We start from the raw sequence: 19,081 nt of genomic DNA on the forward strand, positions 1-19,081 counted from the left end.
AATAGGCAAAGCTAGAGGAAGCATTCCTTGAGGGTAGGTACGCATACCTAGAACCTCATAAAGCTCTTAGATCATTTCCAAAGGCCTAGCAACAGCAGGCATGATCAAACCTGACAGGTGACCCACCACTATGTCAAGGTTAGGTGTCACTTGTGGATGAGTACAACATTCTTAATCATGCTTAGGGTTGTGGATAAGTACAACAATGCTTCCGTGCATGCAACATTAAGTGAAAGCAGGCATGGGGAAAACAGTTGAACATATGCTCAATTCTTTGGAGCAAGACTTTGAAGTGGAGATCAAGGTGTTCAAACAAAAATATCAATTAAAGTCAAAGTCAGTAAAGTAGAAGGTTAAAGTTAGTAGCAGTTTAGAGTCATTATAGCAATCCAAGGAGGAAGGATGACGACCTCTCCATCCTGTCATCAGGTTTAGCAGAAGGGAATGTCATGTGTATGCCCATGCCATGGCTTGAATTTTGTTCTTGAAATCCTCGTCCAAATGGCCTTGCTTTCCTCAAAAGTAGAAGTGACATCGACCTGTCTTTTACACTCTAGCAAGTGTGTGATCCTCTCCCACTAGGAGGGAACCTTACTTTCTCTGTAGAAACAAGGATAGATGCCTCTTCTAAGAGGGAACCCATGCCCACAGAAATAGAAAACCTCCATAATCAAGCCTTTGTTCCACAAATGATCGCATCACTCCATGACCAATCTCCAACACTTCTCGAGTAGCAAAAACCACATAGACCAATCAGCCCCCTCAAAAATCTAAGATAGAGAGCGGTTGGATAGTATCAAAATAGTCCATAAAAATCCACCAAAAAACACCCATTGGGAGGGGAGGGAAGTCGGGAAATAAAATGAACAGTGAGAGCCACTTGTCGGGTTGCACCACAAGAGTAACACACACCCAGATTTTGTGTGCAGGTTACGGACAGCCCAGTATGGCTTGAAGCAGGCACCAAATGGTAATACCAGCCAGTAGATGGGTGTAGTACAAGTGTCTATGAATTAGTGTTGGATAACAAGTGAGTGGAAAATAGTTTAGTGGAGCCAGTTGGCCTCACTAGAAATTGAGAACTGGAGGAGGAGTCTTGACGATTAATCAACCCTAATTTTTACTAATCTCGGAGATTCATCAACCCTAATTCCAACTAATGGGCACAATTGATGGTTGAATCTTACCATTAGGGACTTGCCATTAATAAATCCTAATTATGATATTAATCAATCCTAATTTTTACTAATCAAAGATTATTTAGCCCTGATTCCAACCATTTGGCACAATTGATGGTTGAATCTTGCCATTAGGGACCTACCACCATAGCTCCTTCGTATTGTAAAAGCCCCTTCTTTATTTATCATTATGCTTAATCCACCATGTTAATCCTCTTTTGGGATCTACCAAAAATACTTCAATTACACAGACACACATCTCTCTCTCTCTCTCTCTCATGCACACACACATCTCTCTCTCACTTACATGCACACACACATCCCTCTCACATCACACACACACACACACACACACACACACACACACAGAGACCTGGCAAGAAGGGGGCATGGATGGGCTAAGAAAAGGGTGTGGATTGGCATGGAACAGATGCACACACACACACACATCACCTCTCTCTCTCTCTCTCTCTCTCTCTCTCTCTCTCTCTCTCTCTCACACACACACACACACACACACACACACACACACACACACACACACACAGACTTGGTAGGAAGGGATGGGCTAAGAAAAGGGTGCGAATCGGCATGCAGCACTTGTAGGCAGCGAGCGATCAAGGTTGCATATTGAGCGTTGCTGTAAAAATAGATGGCTCCAGTGATTTTGCGGGAGCCATTTGTTTGGATTTTTTGAAAAAAAAACACTTTCCAAGGCATCGCTTAAGCGACGCATTGTAGTTTATAAGCGCCATTTCAGATGGTTTATATAATGCACATTTCCACGTCACTTATGTGACATCAGATGCGATGGTCATGCGACGAGGTCTTTTCAAATTTAAAATGTGTCATCTATACGACATTTGTCATCACATAAACAACATCCTTGAAAAAACCTGTCATTTCGAGTTTGTCACGCGCTAAGGGGGGATTCTGTTGTGGAAAAATGCAGCACGAGCATAATTTCCCAAAGATGGTTTAACTAGAGCTATCCAAAAATTATAGCTTATACATAGTGATGTACGTGGTCCTATGAGGACACCATATATTAGTGGCTACCTCTATTCTATCATATTCATTGATGATTATTCGAGACATACCTGGGTATATCCATTTAAATAACAATCACAAGTTTTTATATGCTCTAAACACTTTGTTGCTATGCTTAAAAATGTTTCTACATGTAAGATTAGTATCCTGCATACATACTGATAAGGAATTTTATGCATACGTGGTCGATCATGGGATAAAAAACCCATGTACAATGCCATATACACCCTAGCAAAATGATGGTGTAGCTCAGCGCAAAAACATATCTCTCATATTTGATGTTATAGGCCAATGTTGGGCATTCATATTGAATGTTGGCTTACTCTTTATGAAGTTAGGCATTCATATTTGATGCTAGGCCAATGTTAGGAATTTATATTAAATGTTTACTCACTCTATATGAAGTTGAGCATTCATATTTGATAATAGGCTAATGTTGGACATTCATATTGATGGTTGGCTCACTCTTTATGAAGTTGCGCATTCATATTTACTGTTAGGTTAAGTTGGGCATTCAAGGTTGGCTCACTCTATTTCAAGTTGGGCATTCATATTGAATATAATTTAGGCCAATGTTGGGCATTCATATTGAATGTTGGCTCACTCTTTATGAAGTTTGGTAGTCATATTTGATGTAAGGCCAATGTTAGGCATTCATATTAAATGTTGGCTCACTCTTTATGAATTTAGACATTCATATTTGATGTTAGGACAACATTGGGCATTCATATTGAATGTTGGCTCACTATTTATGAATTCGGTCATTTATATTTAATGTTGGGAATTCATATTGAAGGTTGGATCACTCTATTTGAAGTTGGGTATTCATGTTTTGATATTTGCTTAATGTTGGTGGGCATTCATATGAATGTTGGCTCACTCTTTATAAAATTGGGCATTCATATTTGGTGTTAGGATAATGTTAGACATTTATCTTGAAGTTTGTGTCACTCTATTTGAAGTTGGGCATTCATATTTGATATTAGATTAATATTCAAGAATTATAAAGCATGTATATGATAAATGTTTAAACACTTGTTTTGTTGATTAAAGAAATTTTGCCCCTAAGTATTAGAGAGTAATGGATTAGTTCTTTCTACCATTTATGCAATTTTTACCTAAAGAATATTTGATACAAGATTAAACACTAGTTGGAGTGAATATCATTTTTCTCTTCATTAAGTAGAATGATTCAAGCTTGCTTGATAGTATGTGTAGATGCAAGCTTACTTTCTTAAATAGAAAATGTTTCATGCTTAGTAGCTTGCTTAATGACATAAGTGGAAAGAAAGGTTAGTATTTATTTAGAAAGATTTACATGTCTAGTTACTTAATGTGAAAAATGAATGCTTGCTTGAATAGCATGGATTGGAATGCATGCTTATCTTTTTGCTTGAATAGTATGGATTGGAATGCATGCTTATCTTTTTGCTTGAATAGCATGGATTGGAATGCATGCTTATCTTTTTCATTGGAATGATGATTAAAGGCATGAAATAGAATGCTAATTAATGTGAATGAGTAAATATCTTTTCATATCTAGTGGAGCTTGAGAAGAAGGATTCTTTATTAGAATGATGATTCAAGGCATTGAGTAGAATGCTAGTTGATAATGCAAAAATGAGAGTGAATGACTCTCATAAGATTCATGTTATGACTAAGCTTTTGACCTTGCTCTTACATTGAATAATCCTTCTTATTGATTTCTCTTCAGAGATGCATGGTCTCATGTATGACATGTTAAGCTATCTTCTTTAAAGATGCTCATCTCATGATGATAGTTGAGATCATAGTTGTTATTCTTGTTTCATAATTGAGCTTGATGCTAATTTTATTATAATAATATTGATGAAACTTAATGCTAATTTTCTGACAAGAAGCTTCATGCTAGCTTAATTCTAGTTTTCATATAAAAAAGTTTGATGATAGTTGGGACTTCAAGCTAGAAAGCTTGGTGATTAATTGAGTTTCTATACTAAAAGCTTGATAAGACAATCATAATTATTGACATATTAGAAGGCTTAGTATCAAAGTCCAAGCACTATTTACAGGTGCTAAAAATATTAACACTTTTTTTAATATATATTTTAACAGTAAAGGTGGCTAAATGGTCAATAATCACATGTTAATTAGGGCTTCCTCAATTGACTAAAAGTAAAGGTTTAAACTCATAACTATCATATTCATCGAATAAGAAAGGCTTTGAGGAAGCCGCCTCAATATTGCCTATCACCCCTGACCACTATACACAAGAGAATCAAGTACTGTTACCTCAAGGATCTACTTAGAGAAAAAATGTTTCATGGTGTACTCTAGGGTTTAACATAAAGAATATCCTAAACTCATTAAGCATGGTGGACTCTTTCTTTCATTATATGGAGCTCCAAAACCCCATCAACGAAGGAAAAACTCATAGACTCTTGGCACACAATGACCTTAAACTAAGAACATCACAATTTCTTTGCCATATATCAATCCCCTTAAGTTGGTTTATCCCAAGTATCCAAATCCAAGGTTGTCTGGGGAAAATCACACATCTAAGTCTAAACATAATAGTGTAATATCAATTCTGATCTTACTAGAGACATCAGAAAGGAGGGGTGAACAGAGGGACACCTTTTTGGAAAAGGAAGGGTCAAACTATTCAAGGTGCAATTGTATGCTTTCTATGGATCATAAGGGCTTCCTTCATCTATCATCTCTTGGTGCCTACTATAGTCTTTTATGTTATAGCAAGCACATCCACCAGTCATGCTGCGAGCAAGATTGAACCCATAAAGTCACATTATGACTCTATTTCCTTACCAACTAGGCTACATCGTTGGGGACACTCTTAACAACAATATTGTAAAGCAAGTATCTTGGGTGCACGTGCATAGTACATGAGATATCAGAGGGAAAGTCATTTTTATGGTATATAATCTTCCTTGTTTACTTTTGTTCTCTATCTTCACTGCTGGTATGGGAAAAGAATGTAATAATTTTTTTTAAGATGTTTACTAATTTTTTGGAGGTGGCAATTCTTTGTAGCTACTCTTCTCGAGTTGTCGCATAACTCGAAGAGAAATTGAAGTGGTGGATTATCCCATATGTAAGAGCATGTTAAGTCAATAGCAACGGGCTAGGAGATGGGAACCCAACCATCGACGTCGCTCAGTTCCCTAGGGTGGTGTGCATGCTGTTGCTTTGTGACTATGACATAATCAGCTTGTGAGAGGCGAGCCCACCCTGACCTCATTTGACACTTGTATTCGTTAGAGGGAAGAAAGGGTAGAAAATCCTTTCATTTGGGGCAATATGGGCATCCTCAAAGCAACTAGAACAATAAAAATAGCAAGGTAGACAAGCTATTAAAGATATTCAACCTAGTAATGTCAACAAATCCCAGGAGCAACAGTTAGGCAGCTGGAGGGAGCACTCTCTTACACTGCGCATTTATCTTTATTGAGCTAGCCTGGGTTCTAACATATCATTTCTAGTAGGGAGAAAGGAGCTTGGAAATGATCAGCACCTTATTGACATTGATACTCTCCTTGCAAATGCTAACTACTTAGTGAGGCCTCTGGTAGCCCCCGCCTTGAATGATTAGTCAATCATTCATATATGCAGCACAAGAGGTTGGGACATCCCACTTGTTATTTGTCTGAGGCGATCCACTACAACCCATCAGATTTAGCAAGCTAGATAGAATGTATGCCATTGGAGAGCTAGTCAGATCCTAGGAGCAGCTGGAGAGAGCATTCTCTTACACTCACTAAGGAAAGGTCCAAGAGTGCCTCCTCTAGACCAAACTACTTCAAACAATAAGAAAATCCCATGCTTGGAACTACCGTCTCTAGCTATGGCATCTCATATATGGAGGAGGTTGATGAGTTTAATTACTTAAAAGATGGAAGAGATGACCAGACCTCAACTGGTATCTGCAGATTCTACTCATCATATGATGTTACTCAAACTTATATAACAAGAATATGGATATGGCAAGCTTGCAACAACAAAACACTATCCTCACAAATCAACAAAGGTCATTCCATTAATAACCCTTAGACAATGGGGCTTTGAGTAGCTAATAATTAAGTTTTTACAACCAATACATGATCAAACCAATATATCATTTGTATGACAGCAGCATGATAGCTTCTACACATGCATCTATTACACATAGAGTAGGCATTATCACATTGCAAGACCATATTAGGGGGTTTGGAAAAATCCCAATTCCCGTTTTGTAAGATAAAAAAGATGGGGGCACAATGAACCCTTTTAAACTTTTATTAAAACTAGCTCATCTAATACATCATAAAGCTCATGAAGAGTAGGTTCTAAATCCACATTCTCCATCAACTTTGGATTTAATATGCTAAAGATATACTAAAAATTATATTGAAAAGAAAATTCCTAAAGTAATGGAAATTTTCCAAACTGCATTACAACATCAAAGTGTGTGCAACATTACAAAACACTATATTAGGGCATGCACAAAAGAAAGTTTTAACAATTGTGGGGAATTATAAGTTGCATGTAGAGACAATCATAACCTAGGCAACAATCGCATGAGAAATACAAAGCTAAGAATAACATGAAAAATGCAAAAATGAGTATAGGCACTATGATAACAAAGGACACGTTTTGAGATCCTGTTTCATTTTTCTGAAATGCTTACACATGATAAATTTTTCTGTTTCATGTGTTGTGGAATTCATCCAAGTACATGGGGGTGACAGTCTCCATGTTTATAGCATTGTATGCATTTGTTGTGAAATAGTACACCTCATGGTATTGATGAAGAGCATCATCTATTGGCGTTTCATTTATCTCCATGTTGTGCAGCATACAACATGCAAAAATTAGCATTAGAAGCTTGTAGATATGTGGATTATGAATAGTTACATGTAAGATATGCCATAGACCTTTCAACCATCCAAATGCATGCTTCACTACCATACGTGTCAACGAGAGCCTGAAATTATAGCATGCTTGTAATGGGAAAAGTGGAGATTGGAATGGAATTCACTTGGGGGGTTCACCTAAAAATATGTAAGTATAGCACGTGAGTTCAAATGAAGGGGATTTTTAATTCAAAATTTTAATATAAATTTATAAAAATATATTTATAGAAATATATTTATACAAGGGGTTTTTAAAATCGATTTTTGAAAAAAAAAACCATAAGTCCATTAAAAAAAGAGATCATTTTACTCTTGAGAAAATCATATAAGTAAAGTGTTTTTTTAATACCCCTTAAAACACACGTAATACATAGGGTTTCTTAGTAGTGCACCCCCCCGAGGGGATTAGGAGAGCAGCCATGAAAGTTGGTAATAGCCGCCATCTCCAATAATGTATTCCCTTATGGCATAACCCCTCTCCATAAAGCAAGGACCATTGGACGAGGTTCGATTACCCCAGATAAAAGACGGTAAATTTTTACAACACTCTCTTGTCATTGGTGGGCCTTTGGAAACCCATAAAAACATCAAGGAACCACCTATTTGAATCAGCGATGCCCTGCAACACCACCTGCCCTAATTTTGGTCAAACTAATTGGTTAATGAGTGCCAGGTGTTCAATGGCTATGTGTGTGCAATCGATCACCCCACAACAATTGGGCAACCCATTCTTGCTTGCTTGTTTGCATGATGCCAACTTTTAAATTGGCCATGTCACCAGGAGTAGAGTAGTAGCTGGCCATGTCACCACCAGGAGAGGAGTAGAGTAGAGTTTGAAGTGCTTTGTTAAGGCATCAAGAAAGTCCTTGACAATCTTGGAAACAGTTGAGATACCACAACCAAACTTATGAGAGACCTGAGGGTAAGTGCAATAGCTTGTGGCAAGACGCATGAGTGCAATAGCAATCGTGCGCTCGCTGCTGTACATGAATTTCTTGACCTAGGAATTACTTGGAAAATTTGACGCTGGGATTGCACGAGATCATCATGGAGAAGATTGGTTGGCAAGCTGAATTAATAAAAAGAGATCGAGGAAGCTGAAAGAAAGAGCGAAAACGTTCACCATCGATCGTCTCCACATGCACCATACTAGTGTTGCCAGTACCCACCACCAGTGTATTGGACCGCGGCTTCACGTACCATTGATGTTGTGCGATGATATCAAACCATGGTAGATGAGGCGAGTTGATTAAGATGAGGTTGCCAAAGACATATGGTAGAAGCTTGAAGAGAAGAACATCACCATGAGAGTGTTGCTGCTGCAAGCACACTACCCATCCTCAAGGCCAAGGAACTTTTGGTGGTTCCCTATATAGTGAACTTCACGATATATATAGGAAATTTTGAGAGATTTCTTCATTATCTAGATATAAATATCTTATATGTAAGTAGAAAATCATATTCCCATTTACTCAATCCTCCATATATATATATATATATATATGTGTGAGATATGGGCTAATATGTAAGTAATTCAATTTTCTATATAGGCAAATATGGGCTAATATCCAAGTAATTTAATTTCTTATATAGACATATATGGGCTAATATCTAGGTAATTCAATTTCTTATATAGGAAATATGGGCCAATATCTAGGAAATTCGATTTTCTATATAGAGAATATGGGCTAATATCTAGGTAATTTAATTTCGTATCTAGGTAATTCAATTTCTCATATAGGAAATATGAGCCAATATCTAGGTAATTCAATTTCTTATATAGAGAATGAATAAGAAATATGGGCTATTATCTAGGTAATTCAATTTCCTATATAAAGAATGAATTGCCTAGGAGTGTAGACATGGGATATATCAAGTGAGGATTAAAGAAGGTATATAGATTACTATCTTTCCTTTAAGATTAGAAAAGTAAAAGTTTATGATAAATTATTGCCTCTTGATCACATGTCCTTTTCTAATAATGCACGGTAAAACCCATAAATGGTGCTTAAAGAAAATAAAAGAAAGATAGAGGATTTCCACTAGGGATGGTTTTTTCTTGAAGAGAAGAAAGTATAAATAGAGAATCCCCAGTATGTATGATCATGATTATGGCCATTTTATGTGTACACATAAGCCACTTAGTTGCATAGTACTTTAAAAAAAATGAGCTCAATCAAAGTCTCTAAAATATGATGGGGAATTTATGAAAGGAATTTACACAGTATGATATTGAACTCTTTTTTAAATCAAAAATCATACATCATTTCAAAAGGGTAATTGCATTCTCTATTGAAAATCGTGACATGCTCTTATTAGTGTTCTGGTTTATGAGCATTGTCTTTGTTTTGATTAGTTAAGTGTTGCATTTAGTGAGGTTAGGACTTCAATGTGCGAAACACTGCGATGAGTTGCAATTATCATAAACATCATAAATCTCATAGGTAAAGTGATCCAGGGGAGTATCTTTGATGATGAATGGTATCTTCATATGGTATGTGTGTCATGTGACTTGGTGCAATCAACTTACTAGCATACATGGAGTTCTTGGCTCTAGTAATACAACCATGTTGAAGGTAATCTCACATACACAAGATGATGGGAAGACGATTTTGACAATGTGTGTGTGCTCACACATGCTATAACATATGTGAATGTGCATTTGGAAGCTCTTATGAGCTTATAGGATCAGATGAAAGTCCTTTTTTCATCATATGAGATAATAAATGGATAGTGCTTTTTTACAAGATAATAAATGGGTAGTGTATTTATTTTTGAGATATTTTCTTATGTGAAATTGTATGTCACTAGGAATCATTTAGAGAAGTAAAAGCGGACACATGAGTTTCTTTATTCTCATAAGAGTTCATTAAACTTAATATACATTTGCCACTATGTTTCTTTCTTTCCATATTGAGATGATAGTCATAAATGTGACTTTTCTTGCATGACTAGGAATCATTTACAGAAGTAAAAGGGGAAACAAGGGTTGCTTTATGCGTATAAGAGTTTTTTACAACTTTCTTTCTATATTCAGGTGGTAGTCATAAACATGATTTTGCTTGCATGTATACAACTTAGGTTAATGTGATCATCTTATAATGTCTAACATTAGATTTTATGACCACAAAGTGTATGGTAGAAGCTCTTAAGATCTCATAAGACCATATATGAGCTCAAAAACTCTCTTAGATCAATGTAATCATCTTAAAATATCTAAAATTAACTTTTATAACTACAGTGTGTATGTGTGTATGGTAGAAGCTCACTACAAGAGAAGATATCACCAAAAACTGGTCATTTGCCCTCTCCTCTGCTTCGACAACAGAAGGGCCATGTGGGTTTGCGAGAAGTTGAAGATGGTCTTGCTCAGGGGACTCATCGAGGTAGATCTCCTCGTGCTCAACCCGGTCCGGTTCTGCTTGGTCAACCTATTTCCTTCGCGGAGGCTGTTCATCATCCGAAAGTTGGTCACGCTGTATCAGGTCATGTTCCTTCTTCAGCCCCCCTTAGGTTAGATGTTAGCCCAATGGTTAATCTCTCTCAAAACCCGGCCTTTGAAGAAAGGGTCGGTGTTGAAGATGTTGATGATGAAGGTGCTGTCATCTGTGATGATGATGAACTGGCTGCATGGCAGGATCACCTGTCCTCTCACTCGCTGATCGATCTCTGTCATGGGGCTAGACCCCCTGTTGATGATCTTAAGTACTGGATCAAGAATAACTCGAAACAGAGGGGTATAAGAGTTGCTTCAGTCCAACATCTATCTAATGCATATTATATGTTTCATTTTGAGGATCATGAAAGTGCCACCTCTGTTATTAATAGTGGTCAATGGATTATTAGGAATACACCTTTGTCTTTCTTCAGATGGTTTGAAAGCTTTGACCCTAAGGGCCCTAAACCAACTAAAATCCCAGTATGGGTTGAGTTAACAGACATGCCGGCTAAGTACTCTCTCTGGGCCAAAAGGATTGGAGGTTCAGTTGGTAAAGTGGTTGGGCAAAAGCCCTTTCAGGTGGTTAACCCTCAATGGGCTTATCACAGACATGCTGGCTAAGTACTCTCTCTAGGCCAAAAGGATTGGAGGTTCAGTTGGTAAAGTGCTAGGGCAAAAGCCCTTTCAGGTGGTTAACCCTCAATGGGCTTATCAGATGCTCATAGAGGTTGACACGGCCAAACCTCTAAGGGAGAAAGTCCCTCTTAAAAATAGGGAAGGGCAGGTCATATATGAACAGGTTTTAACTTATAAAAATTTGCCCAATGCTTGTTTTAATTGTAATAAACAAGGCCACATGATTAGGGATTGCCCTGACCTACATCAACCCATAGATACCTCTAAGGCTCCCAGCAAGGATGAGGCCTTTGTGGTTCCCCAAAAAAAACATGTTTCGAAGATAAAAAATAACAAAGTAAATTGGCACATTCCTGCCAATAGGTTTGCCCCCCTCTTGGCAGATGTCCAAGATGGTCTAGATAAGCATATCCAAGCCAAGGAGACCCCAAAGGCAGCCCAACTCGGGGAGGAACATCCTTCTCCTGGAAGGATTGCCCACAAGGATAGAGTCTTGTTCAGCCAAGAACTTGACTCCCCTATGGATTCAGATGATGACTTCATAGATAAAACTCAACACATGGATAATGTGTTCAAATCTCAGTTGGAAGCTGAAGATGTAGCAATGATGAAAAGAATGTCCCTCTCCCCATCTAAGCATCTCGAGGAGGGAGGGTTCTCTCCCCTTCCTTTGAGTGCCAAGATGAAGAGGAAAAAGGAAAAGGTCCAGGAGGCATTGAGAACCTCCATGTCTTCTGGGAAGCCCTCCAAAGCTAGTAAAAAATGAACCATATAAACCTGCTCTCTTTCAATTGTAAGGGGCTCACTAACCCTGAAAGTGCAGTGGCCATTAATAGATGGGTTAGAGACATGCCTTATGATTTTGACTTTCTGATTCTACAAGAGATTAAAGTTGGGGGGGGCCCAGCTTCATCTTAATCTTCAAAGAATCTCAAAGAATGCCATTTGGTTTTCTACTAATCATCCTATAGGTAAAGGAGGGTCCACAGTTAGCATTCACAGTAAGTGGGAACACTCCATTCAGGATGCATGGTCTGATGATATTCACAGTTGGACAGTGGTTAGATTGGGGAATCCTTTTAACTTCACAGTGGTTTCTATTTACGCTTCCTGTTTGGCTAGCATGAGGGCAGCAACATGGCAGTCTATTAGTCAGATTGTGGATCCCATTCTGTTGGTGGGGGACTTTAACATGGTTGAATGTCAAGGTGACAGAAGTAGATTTCTGGGAAGAACTGTTAGTGGCCATGAGAAGGATAAATGGGAGCTTCTAAAGGTTGGTAAGGCCCTTTCAGACCTCTCCCCTAAAACAGGGTTCACCTGGTCTAATCTTCAAAAAGGTCACTTTCACAGGGCTGCTAGACTTGACAGACTTTATGCCTCTAGTTGCCTCGTGGACATGTTCATAAACGTCAAGTGCCTTACAGACACTTCCCTCAACATCTCTGACCACTTTCCCTTGATCTGCAATCTCTCGGTAGGCCAGGCTAAAGGTAGGGCTGGCTGGCCACACCTAGACCCATCGCTTTTCCTACTCCCGTGTGTACAGCAAGAGATAAAAGGGTACATTTCAGATGCCTTCAGTCATTTTGTGTCCCCCTCCAAGGGTTGGGCTTTTCTGGTCAATAGGGTGCATACTATCTGCAGGGACTAAGCTTAAAGCTGCTGTTATTCGTCTGAATTTCAGAGTTCAAATTAGAAATCAGATTCAAGGTCTCCTACATTCTAACAAGGGTTTGACTGATCACACTCTAATTGATCTAAGGAACCAACTTAGACTTGAGGAATTGCTTGCAGCCATGACTACTATGCTGTGGTACAGAGAGGCGTGGGCTGGAAAAATTGACACCCCTCACCCTAAGATGTTTTCTTTACTCAAAAGGAAAAAAGCTAGAGATCTTATTCCCTTGGTTAAGAAACCTAATGGCCAGGTTGCTGCTTCTAAAGAGGAAAACCTTCAAGTCTTCAAGAACCATTTTCTTAACTTGTTCTCCACTGTCTCCCCTCCCACTCTGAAAATTATCGCAGCTAGAGCCAAAATCGCTCTCACTAGAAAAAAAATGGTCAATCCGTCATTGGCTATGAAATTAGATGCCCCCTTCTCTGAGACGGAGGTGAAAGATGCTATCACTCGCCTCAAAAAGGGGAAGTCCCCTGGGGAAGATGGGATCCCAAATGAATTCTTCCAAGCCTTCAAAGAGGCGCTCACCCCACATATCTTAAACATCTGGAAAGAAGCCATGAGGAAGGGTTACCTTGCTGATAAGTCCAATGTGGGGGTTATTAAGCTAGTTCACAAAAAAGATGAGAAGGATGACTTGGGGAACTGGAGGCCCATAACATGTCTCTCTTCTCTCTACAAAGTCTTTGCTCATATTCTGGCTATGAGAATCAACCCCTACATGGATGATTGGATCCTGAAGGAGCAAAAAGGTTTTATTAAGGGGAGATATATCCTTGATGCTATCATAAGTCTATGGGAGGGAATGGAACATGCTGAAAGCTCTGGGCAAAACTACATCTTTCTGAAAATAGACTTTGATAAAGCTTACGATAGAATTGATTGGTCCTTCCTCTTCCAATCTTTGCAGGACATTGGCCTTAACAGGAAATTCATCAAATATGTTCAAACCCTCTTGGGGAATGCTTCCTCAAGGGTTGCTGTTAATGGGTCCCTTATAGATACTTTTCCTCTGAAAGAAGTCTATAAGACAAGGGTGCCCTTTGTCTCCCTTGCTTTTTGCCATTGTTGCTGATGCCCTGGGGTGATTGGTGAATGAGGAAATATCCAACAACAATATCAAGGGCATCTTTGTCCCTAACAGAGCTGAACCCTTATGTCTACAACTTTTCGCTGATGACACCAATGCCCTACTCCGTAATGAGTTTCAGACTACAGCCCACTTCATGGCTTGCCTGGATACTTTCTGTTTAGCCAGTGGTTCTCAAATCAATCATGCTAAGACTAGTTTCAGAGTTTTTGAAGGGGTGCCTCCTCCAGTAATCTTGGCGCTGGTTTTGTAAGGCTATTCCGAAAGGGGTAGTTTTCAGCCTGTTAGGCATACCCATGGGGTTTAATATTTCTATCAAACAGAGATAGGATTTTGTTATGCAGAAGCTCAAAAGCCAGGTTTTGAAATGGAGTCATATAAATACGGTTGTTGCTTCTCGAGCTTTTGTACTTAACCACTTCATTATTCCCTCTGTGGTCTATTTTCTAGCCTGCTGGAGACCCTCCAAAACTCAATTGAACTCCCTGAATACAATCATGGGGAACTTCCTATGGGGAGGTTCCTTGACAGAAGAAAGATCAATTAAGGTGGCCTTTCATGTATGCTGTATGAACAAAGAACAGGGTGGTTTGGGCATCATCAACATCGGAATGCTGGCAAAAAAACTTGTAGCAAAATGGATTCAAAGGGCCATCTTCTCCAAGGATGTTTGGGTAGACTTGCTTAAAAGAAATGCGGACAAATTTTGTTTAAAAAACAAAAGAGCTTGGAAAGGGTTCTCACTCAATGAGGTTCTTTTCTCTAAGGCCCACCTTTCTCCTACTGGCAACAAGCTCTGTGTGCAGAATGTGGGAGTCATGGATGGGCTTCAAAAATCTCTTTTCTTTCCAGATGTATACCAAGAGGGGCCGGTATGCGTATGCAGCTGATTCAGTTTGGTTTGGTCATCTGGTTAAGCCTATTTCCAATGATACACTTACAGATTGGCTTTTCTTGTTTCAAAGCAGGGGTGAAGGTGTGGGCAGACCTATGCGACTCTTCTGGTATGTTAAACAATGTTCAAATAAGTAACAAGTTCTCCTTACAGTGGGGTGGTGTTGAGCTTATTGTGCAAAGATGTAATGAATTGAATGTTGTCATTCCTCATGCGGGTAAATGTGATTATAAAGAGTTTTCTAAAGCTCTTAGATGGGGATCTTCAATGAACCTTGTCAATCTTCCAAACCCACATATTGCAGCCAACTTGGATCTCAAACTCAACAAAAGGTGGTCTCTGAACTGGAATAAGCAACAATGGTCATTTCGCTTCAAAATTATTTGGGCCTTTGCCCAAGAAAGGAAGCATGCAATTTTGGTATGGCTTGTGGTCCACAAAGCAATTTGGACGCAGGAGAGGGCTCGGAAGTTGGGACACGGGAATGGTATATGCCCTCGGTGCAATGCAAATCTAGAGACTGTTTCTCATCTCTTTTACTCATGCCTAGACACAAAACAATTCCTGAGAGTGCTTAATGATGCCTTTGAGAAGATTAGAAGCTTCCCGCTCAGTTGGAAAGAAGTGCTTTTAGGCGAATGTCGTCAGCTAGACCCCTTAACTTGGCAGTCTGTCAGATGTCTGCTGTTGTGGCATGTCTGGAAACAAAGGAATGAAGCCCTCTATGACATAAAAAGTAATCACAATTTCTTTCTATTTCTTGACAGTATTCTCAAGTTGGCCAAGCAAATTCAACCAAGAGACGAACGTTCGGAAGCTGGTCATTGGCAGGTTCTTCCGTGGAGGAAGTGGAGGAAAGTGCTGAGTTCTTCTATCTCCAACACTAGGGAAAGCATGTGTCAAGGTTTGGAGAAGGAATGCCACAGAAGGCTTCATTATGCGGATCATCGTGTTTAGTCCAGTGAGGATTTTTGAGGGAAACATCACACCTTTTCAGTCATGTACATTGCATCGTATACAGGTGGTTCACCCTCAGGCCACTGGATTCTCTGCCATCTGTCTCTGTCTATGGTTTGGTTCAGTTCGATGTTCTCTTCTGTGAGTGCTTTTGGTTTGTAGCTAAGGCCTCTTATTTGCTTAGCTGTCTTAAGGGTCCCCCCATGGACCTGCGCTGTAAAAAGAGAAGATATCATTAATAGCATTTATTTGAGTTCACCACGAACTTCTTGCAGCAATGTGATCATCTTTTAATATTTAACATCAACTTTTATGACCAGCTAGTGTATGGTAGAAGCTCGAGAAGGCATCATTAGCAGCCTTTTACATTACGTCGCTCTATAAGCGCCATTATTAATGCCGTTGCGCGACGCTGGATAAACTCTGCTCTGTTGGCATTGTTATTAGTTCCGCGCTGGATCAATGCCCCTATAATAAGCACCTGTATAAATGCCGCGCAGCGAGACGCTGGGAAAAAAAAATAGCAATCTGTGTAGATTATGACAAAAAATTAAAAGAGCCTCCTGCTTCCCGCCTCCTGCTTCACGCCCTCAAGCTACATCGCCGTCTCTCCTTCTCTGCGGGCGGATGCCCTCCCAAGTGCATGGGCACTGAGAGGAGGAGCCCGTCCCTTGTTCGTCCACAGCTCCCATCACCTGCAAAACCCATTCAAATGCTCAGCAGTCACTTAACCGGTGCTTCTACCTCTTCATCTCTACAAGGTCCTAGAACTAATCCGTGGAACCAACTCCCAGACAAACCCTGGGGAGACGACTCCTTAATAGACGCAGTAATGGAAGAAAACTCTCGTCTCATGTAAGAACTCAAGGAAGCTAAAGAGCAGCTGCTATCCACAAAAAACAGTGATCAACCCAAAGAAGCCCCCATCCCCCCAAAGGAAGACAGTCAAAACTCTAATGGCGCCAAACAGAAAGAAAGTAACACCTCAGCTGAAAAAGGTAACCCCCAGCCCCTGTCGGTTCATGTAAGTCTTCCTGTCGAGCAGGTTAGGAACAAAGTTGAAGAGTACTCTGAAAGATGTCTGGTCGGCCTGCTCTTTGGCCCGCGACCGTCTAAGGAAGCAATGAAAGCCTAGATCCGAGATAGTTGGTCCCCTATAGGGGTTGAAGTCACGCTCACGCAAGCCTTGGCCAAAGGATACTACATATTCATGTTCAAAGAGGCCAGCATGGCTATGAAAGTCATCAGCTCGGGTCAATGGATGTTCAGGCACCTCCCATTCTGCTTCATGAGGTGGTCCAAAGACTTCAACCCCGATGGCCCTAAATCTTCAGTGTACCCTGTTTGGGTAGAGCTGCCTAACTTACCCATTCACCTTACTCCTTGGATCAAAGCCATCCTAGCTCCCATAGGTCAAGTTTTGGGCACCAAAGCTTTCACTGACTACAATCCCGCATGGCACCCCCAAGTCCTTGTTGAGCTAGACTTGTCTCTCCCCCTCCCGGAAGAGATCTCCATTGGATGTGGGGAGTTCTCTCTCACCCAACCTATCCTCTACAAGCACTTACCAAACTCTTGTTTCCACTGTGGGAAACAGGGTCATCTCATCAGAAACTATCCTATCAAGAACCCTCAAATCATTCTTCCTCACTTAGCTAACAAAGCTCCCCCCCCTCAGCCATTGGGCCAGTCCCCCCCCCTTCCAATCCGCCTTCTAATTCCAAAGAGCCTGAAACTTCAGTAGGCAACAGACGCAAGCCAACTGTCAAACCCAAAACCCTTGTGCCTATAATAAAGCCTAACAGGTACTCTATCCTGGCTGCCATACTAGAACCAGGGGCTACTGAAGAGGATCAGGACTGCGTGGAAAGTACTCCATTAAACAAGTTGAGACTCGGGAAGGAGGTGGATAACCTTGACGATGCAGAAATGGGTACTGTTTCCAGCTCAACAAATGAGAACAGAGCATCTCTACAGCCTGCGGTACCCAACGACATGGAGATCAGTAAAGAGCTCAAGAGAGGGAGAGCGCAACTTGGTGCCACCCCCCAGTCAGCCACCAAGGGAGGTGCAAGCAAACCCCCCAATAAAAGATAATGAAAATAACCAGCTTCAATGTAAAAGGCCTAACTGACTTGAAGAAAGTTCAACTTGTCAGACAGTGGCTTAAAACCAAAGGCCTCTTGGACATCATTGTTTTAGTGGAGATTAAGACTACAGGAGAAGAGTTGAACAGAAGGCTCAACACTATCTCTCCTGACCACTTCTGGATTCACACCCTGCATTCACAAGGAAGTGGAGGATTGGCTGTGGGCATTCACCTCGACCTCAGCTCTGAGCTTAAGGGATTCCACATAGGACACAACAACCAATGGATAGCAGTGTACCTAAACAACTTCACTCTTGCTGGGATCTACGCCCCACGGGCCCCAAAAGCAAAGGACTGATACCTGGAACTCTCTCCTCAACCTGCAGGCCCCCACCCTCATCTTGGGAGACTTCAACATGGTAGAATCCCTCCAAGACAGGTTCCAAGCCAAGGGTCAGGCCCTATTTGGAAGAGAAAAGCTTGCTTGGGAGAAAGTCAAATGCCTCGTCAAACGCAAACTCAATCTTCAAGACCTAGGCCAGGAAGGAATATTCTCGTGGCAGAACTATTCAATAGGGGAGCTCACCAGGAAAACCAGGCTGGACAGAGCCTATGCTAGCAATGAAATTGTTGCAAAACACAACAGATGTGAATGTCTGGTCGACACTTCGACTTGCATCTCCGACCACTATCCCATTATCACCACCATGGATAATCAAGACACCAAACACAAGGCTGGCTGGTTCCACACTGATCCAGCCCTTTTTAAAATACCCCTGGTCAAGGAAGAGATAGTCCATATCTGGAAATCTTTCTTCTCCTACAACCTCCCCCCGGCTAAAGCCTGGAACCTAGCCATCAAGTCCACTCAAAACCTCCTAAAGAAAGTAAGGAAGGAGGTCATAGCCCACAGGACCAGCATGCTCAGAAAACTTCAATCTCAGCTTCGGATGCAGGAGTCTTCTACCAACCCTGGAAACCTTAACCAGCTCAGAGCTCAAATCAAAAGGGAGGAGGAAATAGCCCTCCAGCAAGCCAAACTCTTCACCAGAGACTGGTGGGCAGGTAAAGCTGATAGACCGAGCAAAGAAATGTTCAAAATGCTGAAAGTGAGACAAAGACAAGAACACCTCCCCCTCCTTTGCTTCAAGAATGGAATTAAGGCTAGCAACCACGA

At 40.5% G+C, this 19,081-nt stretch overlaps 1 protein-coding gene across 1 annotated transcript; it reads left to right on the forward strand.

Annotated features, from left to right (window-relative positions):
• Window positions 1–14,460: 14,460 nt before the first annotated feature.
• LOC147640615 (uncharacterized) lies at window positions 14,461–15,815 on the forward strand. Its single transcript, XM_086808473.1, has 2 exons — window positions 14,461–14,835; window positions 14,907–15,815. The coding sequence occupies exons 1-2, from the start codon at window positions 14,461–14,463 to the stop codon at window positions 15,813–15,815; spliced, it is 1,284 nt and encodes a 427-aa protein (XP_086664599.1).
• Window positions 15,816–19,081: the final 3,266 nt, after the last annotated feature.

This window comes from Cibotium barometz, chromosome 2 (genome assembly GCF_041138505.1).
Source record: "Cibotium barometz isolate CiBa-2024 chromosome 2, ASM4113850v1, whole genome shotgun sequence".
NCBI classification, from domain to species: Eukaryota; Viridiplantae; Streptophyta; class Polypodiopsida; order Cyatheales; family Cibotiaceae; genus Cibotium; species Cibotium barometz.

What these genes read in the sequence shown, in the direction of transcription:
- LOC147640615 (XM_086808473.1), top strand. Translation starts at nt 14,461, where the DNA reads ATGGGGAACTTCCTATGGGGAGGTTCCTTGACAGAAGAAAGATCAATT. An exon ending in ATGTATACCAAGAGGGGCCG is followed by an intron (nt 14,836 to 14,906) that starts GTATGCGTATGC and finishes ATACACTTACAG; the next exon opens with ATTGGCTTTTCTTGTTTCAA.